The 8,679-nt window shown below is 39.8% G+C and overlaps 1 protein-coding gene across 1 annotated transcript; it reads left to right on the plus strand.

Moving 5' to 3' along the window:
- Positions 1–1,289: 1,289 nt before the first annotated feature.
- Positions 1,290–8,460, plus strand: LOC139226928 (uncharacterized). Its single transcript, XM_070858018.1, has 5 exons — positions 1,290–1,344; positions 2,013–2,245; positions 5,432–5,563; positions 6,612–6,756; positions 8,369–8,460. Exons 1-5 carry the CDS (start codon positions 1,290–1,292, stop codon positions 8,458–8,460), a joined length of 657 nt encoding a protein of 218 aa, XP_070714119.1.
- Positions 8,461–8,679: the final 219 nt, after the last annotated feature.

Raw genomic sequence — 8,679 nt, forward strand, 5'->3', positions numbered from 1 at the left:
CTTAGGGGTTTAGTGGGGAGGTTCTGTGCAGAACCAAGTCGTATGCACAGTCTGTTGGACAGATTCGGTGGTGCACTATTGATCCAAGCAGGGGAGTTTTTTTTAGTTGTGGGTACTTCGTGATAGGGGCCTGTGTGGTGTGTTGTACTGTGTTTTTTTTTTAGGCCACCAGGGTGTGTTTTACTGGAAGCAGGAGTGCACTTCAACTTGAATAAATGCATTGTGATGGTTGAGACCGAAAGTATTAAATTGTATAATACTTTGGTTAGACCACAACTGCAGTACTGCGTACAGTTCTGGTCACCGTACTATAGGAAGGACGTGATTGCACTAGAGAGGGTGCAGAGGAGATTTACTAGGATGCTGCCTGGAATGGAGAATCTTAGTTATGAGGACAGATTGGATAGGCTGGGTTTGTTCTCATTGGAACAGAGGAGGTTGAGAGGAGACCTCATTGAGGTGTACAAAATATTGAAGGGCCTGGACATAGTGGATATAAGGGTCTATTTCTATTGGTGGAGGGGTCTATTGCGAGGGGCATAGTTTTAAGGTGGTTGGTGGAAGGTTTAGAGGGGATTAGAGGGGGGGGCTTCTTTACGCAGAGGGTTGTGGGGATCTGGAACTCGCTGCCTGGAAGAGTGGTGGATGCAGAAACCCTCACCACTTTTAAGAGATGGTTGGATGGGCACTTAAAGTACCGCAACCTGCAGGGTTACAGACCTAGAGCTGGTAATTGGGATTAGACTGGATGACCTTTTGTTGGATGGTGCAGATATAATGGTAAGTATTGCAGGGAATAGAATACAGCCAGGGTGATCTACTGGACTAGTTTCGATCACCTGGATGGGTCGGAGAGGAATTTTCCCAGATTTTTTCTCCCTAGATTGGCCTGGGTTTTTATCTGGTTTTTGCCTCTCCCCGGAGATCACATGGCTCCGGTTGGGGTGGAGTGTAGAATGTTTCGGTGTAAGGGGTGTCGCAGTTGTGTGAGGCGGACTGGTTGGGCTGGGTGCTCTTTGCCTTTCCATCAGTGTTCATAGGTTTATATGTAACCTTTAGGGCTGCTGACCAAGGGCCGTGCAGCTCTTTGTCGACCGGCGTGGACACGATGGGCCAAAATGGCCTCCTTCTGCGCTGTAAATTTCTATGTTCCTATGTTTCTATCTGTCTATAACTGAGTATTCTGTTCACTACTATAATTCCCGGGTCTAGAACTGTTGTAAGGGGGGTGGGGGGGGGGGGTGATTTGAAACTACCAAGGGCAAAACCGCTTACAGCACCTTGCTTTTATGGAGGATATTACAAAGAATCTCAGCTCGCTCAACAGAAGAATATCAGATGCAAGTAAGTGGTGACAGAATAATACTACAACATTCGCATCTATGAGATTAAGCCTCAGCTGTGTAAATTTCTGAGAGTAACTTGGCACATTTTCTTTCCTTGAAATCACTATGTGACACTGTTAGGACTCAATGTATCGGTGCCACAGAACAGTACATTGTCAAAATTGCTGAATTGAGAAAGGAATTTCAAGAACAATTCTCTGACTTCAGGAACCACAAAGGAGAGTTTGCAATTTTCAGCACACCATTTTCTGTCAATGTGCATGATGTATCGGGTGCAGCAGTAGCAGTGAATAAAATCTGAAAATAAGTTTTTTAAAAAAGAGCCCGTTGTGACAAGGCACTTTGGGCACAAATTACTAAAGCACTTGAGTTTTTTGAAGGGGGAATAAGATGGATTTACACAGTGCTTCCAACAAAAAATGCATTCTGCAAATGCCCTCCCCGAGAGGGGGGCACTGTTTCTCCAGCGTGCATCATCTCATAGCAACAGAGAAAATTGATCACACTTTACTGGGAATCCATCTGAATATCTTATGACTATCTAAATAACAGGTGTCACTATTAACAGCAGGAAACATCAATCCATGCAAGACCTTCGTCACTGCTGAATGGGGAATAGTTGCTCATGTACCCACACTACCGTAACTCAAATTCATTTCGTACAAGCTGATGGCTCTGCAGTTTCAGAAAGAGAATGCAACGACGAGGGACAGATGGACCTGAAAGCAGGGAGCATACATGAAGCGGCAGAAGTAAAAGAAAAAGATGAAAAATGGAATATGCTCACTGTGGAGGTCAAGGCTCTGCTAGACATTCGTCCAAGAGTGAGCGATATGGAGGAACTAATGGATCAAGTAAATGAAATGTTGAAAACTGATGACAACCTAGTCATTGCATCGGTAATGAGATTTATATATTATACATTTTGCATAGTCAAAACTTTGACGAGCACAGGTTTGCTCCTTTTACAATTTACTTGTAATTTGTCCTCGAAAGATTTAAACAAAAATTCTACTGAAAGCTCATTATTATAATTGCATATTGTGGTTTGAAAGAAAAGTTCTTAACTTATAAAACTCCTTTTGTTGTTAACGTTGAATGTGCTGTAAATAGACAGGCCAGCAGTATTTGATTTGTTCCCATATTGCAGCATGTATGTAACAGACAGAACATCACATCCTGACTTAATACTTTTAGAAAGTGAAATGCCATTACTGTATAAATGAATGTTATTTGTGCTAAAGGAAACTCTGATGGAGATGGTGCTACTTTTATAATATGGTACCTGCATAGTACCTCTGAATTTCATATCCTTGTGATAACATACTTTTATGCCTTTAATCAGAATATATAATTGTACAAGCATTTATCTAACATTTCAGGCTCCACTTCTGTATCTGTACACTTGTACTTCTGTATCAGAGCTACTAGTTCTAGTGTAAGGGAAAATAGCATTGAAAGTATTAAAGTTAAGTTGTTGCATATTAACACGTTTGATTATTTTTTCATTCTGGAAATTTTTTAACTTGTGAAAATGGTGCATTATAATGCCTGTCTGTCAGACCAATGGAAATTTTGATTGCTGTTTGGTGGATTAAAGGACTGAATTAAAATGAAAATTTTGCAAATACATAAAAGGAACCAAAGCTGTTTTTTAAAAAATGAGATTAATGGCCATTTTAGACTCTGCCCAATAAACTGGTTTATGTAATTAGGTGGGGAGAACTGTCCCAACCTATACTTTACAAAAGCAAAATACTGTGGATGCTGGAATCTGAAATAAAAACAGAAAATGCCAACCTATAGTTTAATCCTTAAACAGTCATACTGCAATTCACAAATAATAGTTATTTAGTGTATCTTTGGATTTTTAATATGTTAGACATCAGAATCAGCATATGTTTTGGATCAATACTACAGCTAAATACATTTTTTATAAGATTTTTCTTGCTACACCACAGAGTTCAAGAGAGCAGTTGGACCGGTTACTCCTATGTCTTGCTCTGAAACTGCCACTGGCAGGCACTACACTGTTACTAATGCAAAACAATCTTGTGGTGAATTCACATTACAAGTTTTGTGTCACTGTGAAGTGATTTTAAATTTATATGGTGCTAAACGTGTGTGTATTTTGGGTATCAAGGCTTGAATTGATACTGAATTCAGGAAGCATTTACACTTTACACTGATTCTACAATAGGGGGCCCTTAAAATGTTGTGTGCTTCTGGGCTGGAGCCTGACACTGACAAGCACATTTCAATTTGCAATATTCCTTGACCAAACAATTCAAGTTCAAATGACCTGATAGCACTTCTTACTTAACAATTAGACTATGTGTTCGACTTTAATATTACAGTAATACAGTGTGCATTATATGCTATAATTCTCTTCTTATAAAACAGCATAATTCCTGAATTATCATGAGAAATGGCACGGGAGATTCATTGGTAATTTATTAAAAATTAACTGTCTAGTATGCAGACATCACATTGTTTTGCATAATGTAGTAACATTTTAAAATGTTGCTTCTAAGCTTCAATCTTAATCGGACATTCCAATTTGCAAAATTCACAGACCAAATTCTGTCCTGAGCCGTGACCTTATTAATCACACTTAAGCATAATGTAGAACGTTGATTTGACTTGCAATTGATCTAAGCATTGATTTCAAAAATACAAAGCACTCACAACTTGTATCGTTAAAGTGGTTCATACCTTTATATTGGCAGCAGAATAATGGATTGCATATTACATGGTATAATAGCAGGTGTTAACATAAGAATTAGGAGCAGGACTAGGTCACACGGCGCCTCGAGCCTGCTCCACTTTTAATAATATTGCATATGTAAATAAGTGTGGCATTGTAATGCAACACTATAATGTCACACTTATTTACATATGCAATATTATTAAAAGAAAAGAAAGGAGATCAGTTATTGACCTGAGGCCTGAAATTTACAAATAATTTACACATCTCTAATTGACTTCAGTTATAAAAAAATAACAATTTGTATTTATATAGCACCTTTCACAACCTCAGAATGTCCCAAAAGCACTTTAAAGCCACTGAAGTACTTTTAAAGTGTAATCACTGTTGTAATGTAAGAAACACAGCAACCAATTTACACACAGAAAGCTCCCACAAACAACCATGTGATAATGACCAGATAATCTGTTTGGATTGTCATATTAATTGAGGGAAAAGTATTGGCCAGGACACTGTGGATAATTCCCCTCTCCTGCCCTTCTTCGAAATAATGCCACGGGATCTTTTACATCCACCTGAGAGAGCAGGGCCTTGGTTTAACGTCTCAGCCAAAAGACGGCACCTCCAACAGTGCAGCACTCCCTCAGTACTGCACTGGGTGTCAGCCTAGATTTTATTTACTCAAGCCTCTGGAATTGGACTATGAACCCACGACTTTCTGATGCAGAGGCGAGTGTACTATCAACTGAGCCATGGCTGACCAACAACTGCAATTGCCTGGATTCCCATAGATACTCTTTGAGCAAGCAGCTACCACACCCGAGCTATCACTGCCATTCTCCAGACCAAAGTCTGTCTGTGGATAATGCCATGGAAACTCATCTAATTTTACATATTTTTGTTAATTTAAAGTGAATGAATTTTATTGAAACTTTCAAAAATTAAAAGCAACACTCTGAAAATAATATAGAGTGTGAATAGCTGGAAACAACATTATCAACTATGGCAAAAAATATTAATCTGAAATACATAGCTACTATTAATCGCAAAAGAGTGATTAGTACTATTAAGTGTGACTTTTCTGTTTATATGATTGCACTAAGAAATATACTGGGCTAGAAATTAGTTTTGGTGATACTCGGAAACTGTTAATGTGTTCGTATGCCATTCCTTTGCCCGGTATTTAAAATAAATGAGTTAAAGCCTGCAGGAAAACAGCAGGCAGAGGATAGTTGCTTGGATGTGTATGTGTCGGCTCATTAAGATTACCAACAGTAATTTCTTGCTTATAATGTTTAAATTATACATTTTATTTTGAATACACATAAATGCCATATTCCATTGTAACCACTAGGCTTTTTCTTCTTTTATTATTTAGGACTATCAGAATATTATAGAAGAGCTTGAGCTGACTGGGGAACTCTGGGAAGATCCTGAATTTCTTCCTGAACCTTCATCACTAACCTATGAGGACGTAGCCCCAAAAGGAATCGAATGGATCCGTATCTTGGTAACTGCGTGATGGTCCCATACCAACCAGACCTAGATATATTTTGTCAATGTCAGAAAGAACAACCATCCTAAAATATTCTGGATTTTTAAAATTCCTAACCAAGATAAAATAGCTGAGAATATGTGGATTTTCTGCAGCATGAAAGATAGATGTTGAGAAGAGATGTTGAGGTAGAAATTTGTTTTGGGCAATAGTGCTAGATGGGCAGTATTGTATTAGCCGCCCATTATACTCTCCGCCAGATATTTAGTTCCATTGCCTTCAATAGGCCTGGAAAAGTGGCCCATGCGATGCTGCCCATTTAGCGCTATGTGTAATTTCTGACAAATACTTTATGGCATTACTTCCCAAGGACATTTAGCAATGGAAAATAAGCAGCTCCAGCATAGCAAAAGGCATTTGCCAGCCTTGCTGTGGATTTATTTTAACTTCCCAAAGCTGACAGGAGTAGGTGGCAGATTGTAATATAACCAAATAAAATGAAAACCGAAAACGCTGGAAGTTCACAGTGAGTCAGTCAGCATGTAAAAGGAAAAGATTTTGGATGTGTTATTGACAGTACAGTTTAAGAAACGTTTCCTTAGAGAAAGATTAATTAATGACGAAAGGCCATCGGCCTAAAATGTAAACTCCACCTTCCTCATGCCACAGATGCTGCCTGACCTGATGAATGTTTCCAGCATTTTTTGTTTTAATTCACATATGTTTTGCTTAATTGCAGTGCTTTCAGCCAATTTCCTTAAATTCTCTACCAATCAGCTTGTTTCTCTCCGAAAGTGAAGTGCCATGAGGCATTTTATTATGTCAAAGGTGCTATACAAATTGGACAAATACTTCAATTGATAACAGTTTCAGGGCTGTGGTGAAAGAGCAGGGGAATGGGATTGATTGGATAGCTGTACTAGAAGCCGAATGGCCTCTGTCTGTGCTGTATCATTCGATGATTCTATGAAATGCAAGTTGTTAATTATTCATTCCTAACACTTGAAATTTAATTAGAAGAATGGTGCTCCATTATATAAATCCCTTATTTCTTTGTTACTAGGACCTACACGAAAATGCTTTCTTTATGACAGATGGGGTTAGCAAAAGTGACATTGTACAGGGGGAGCTGGGAGACTGCTGGTTTTGGGCCTCAGTGGCTACAATAGCCAATTCCAAAAGACTGACAGAGCGGGTTATTCCATCAGGTGAGAATTTAGATTTTTTAAACTGAGAATTTCAGATTACTATTCGTTTTGTGGGTCACTACATTAAAGTTTTGAGTTCACTTTTATTTAAATGCAGCAAAAAGCAAAGCTAGAAGTATAAGTTTTACAGACATATATGTACTACATAATGAATAACTTGATCTGATAAGTTATTGCAAAAGACAGCTTTGTATATATTGCTCCTGCTTGTCATGATGTTAGAATGTTTCAATGCTCACATCACAAAATGCAGTAACATTTTCGTGTTTGTGTATCACCCAGCGTACACCACTGTTATAACCAGGGTCTTAGGGTAACACTCTTTTCATTCGGCATTTGCTGCAGCCCCGACCTGTGAGGAACACCAGAGACAGGTCAGGGCCTTAAAAATAGTGCGGAGGCACCACTACAAGGTACAGCATGTGCTGCTACAGGAGGGCGACGGCTATGAAGAGGGCGACTGGATTTGACATCACCCAAATCCAGGTCGCTGATTGGAGCGTGGGTAGGTACAGCAGGAGCGGCGAGGTCTGAACGAAGGAGCAGCAAGGTCGGGCGAAGGAATGGTGAGAGTTCATAGAGCGACATGATCGGGGCCCAGGAGAGGCGTGTGTTCGGGGCCGTGAAGAGGCGTGGGCCCAGGAGCAGCACGGGGCCAGCCCACACTGTGATATGTGTGCGCACTAGGTCCGTGCAGCAGAGCTGGTCTCCAGTCGCCTTGGTTAATCCTTGCCACTGGACCAAGACCTAGCTCTGTCAAGCCCGTGTGGTGGCTGGTGTGCATCGGCCACCACACATTTAAAAAATCCACACACAGGCATCTTCCCCCCTTCAAGATGTAGTTCGGGATCTGAAATATTAGGTCCTTCATTGAAATATCTGTGAACTCATTCCTTTTTGGTGTGGAAGCGTCATCCTCGATTCAAGGGACTGCCTATGATGTTTAGGGTAACGGAATAAATCAAATTCCATTTTTATTACATGGGATCCAGAAATTTTACTGTTGTTTTGGGGATCACATCCCATGATTCCATGCATGTCATCCATGAAAACCTGCAAATCAGTGGTTTTGGTTATGATACTAACTCTGTATTTTTATGGACAGAATCACCCAAATAACAAATATTAGGATTGGGGTATAGCTGGAGGCTTTTAGCCAGTCCTTGGAATTGAATAAACTTAATAACTCAGTCAGCCTTGACATTTTGTTTATGATGTCTCCCCAGGTAGGTTTTAGCTTTATTGCTCGTCTCAGGAATCAGTGACTGGGATATATTTTCCAATTGAAGTTCAGGTCTTACACTCATACTACCTTTATCTTGCATTATTTTTAGTTAATTCATTTGTTTTAAATGAGTTAATGCTAGTTTAAAAGCAGCACACACAAAGAATTTAATAGTGGGATACTAATGTTTCTAGCTGAACTTTGTGGAAAATATACCTCATTGGTACCTCTCATTCATTTCTTTGCACGTACAGCATAGATATGTTATTATTTGTGGTCAGGATTTTGACAATTCTGGCAAGGTCTACATACTCTGAGAAGATGGTGGTGGTGTTCTTCTTGAACCACAGCAGTCCTTGTGTTGATGGTGTTAATTGGGGATTTCAGGGTTTGACCCAGCAACAATGAAAGAATTGCAGTATTGTCCAAGTCAGGATGGTGATCTAGGAAAGAACTTGGAGCTGATGGTGTTGCCTTGACCATGCCGATTTTACCCTTCTCTGTGGCAGAGGACACGGGGCTGGGAGGTGCTGTTGAAGTAAGCTTGGGAAGTTGCTGCAGTACATTCTTTAGTTAATGCATACTGCCATCGCAGTAGTGGTAGAAGCACCCATCAAGTAGCCTATTTTGTCCTAGATGGTTTTGAGTTTCATGAGTGTTGTTGCTGCTTTTGGTGTTTAGCACACTGTATTGAGGCT

Source organism: Pristiophorus japonicus, chromosome 16 (genome assembly GCF_044704955.1).
Source record: "Pristiophorus japonicus isolate sPriJap1 chromosome 16, sPriJap1.hap1, whole genome shotgun sequence".
NCBI lineage: Eukaryota > Metazoa > Chordata > Chondrichthyes > Pristiophoridae > Pristiophorus > Pristiophorus japonicus.

What these genes read in the sequence shown, in the direction of transcription:
- LOC139226928 (XM_070858018.1), top strand. Translation starts at nt 1,290, where the DNA reads ATGGAGGATATTACAAAGAATCTCAGCTCGCTCAACAGAAGAATATCA. An exon ending in TCGAATGGATCCGTATCTTG is followed by an intron (nt 5,564 to 6,611) that starts GTAACTGCGTGA and finishes CTTTGTTACTAG; the next exon opens with GACCTACACGAAAATGCTTT. An exon ending in AGAGCGGGTTATTCCATCAG is followed by an intron (nt 6,757 to 8,368) that starts GTGAGAATTTAG and finishes TGGGGATTTCAG; the next exon opens with GGTTTGACCCAGCAACAATG.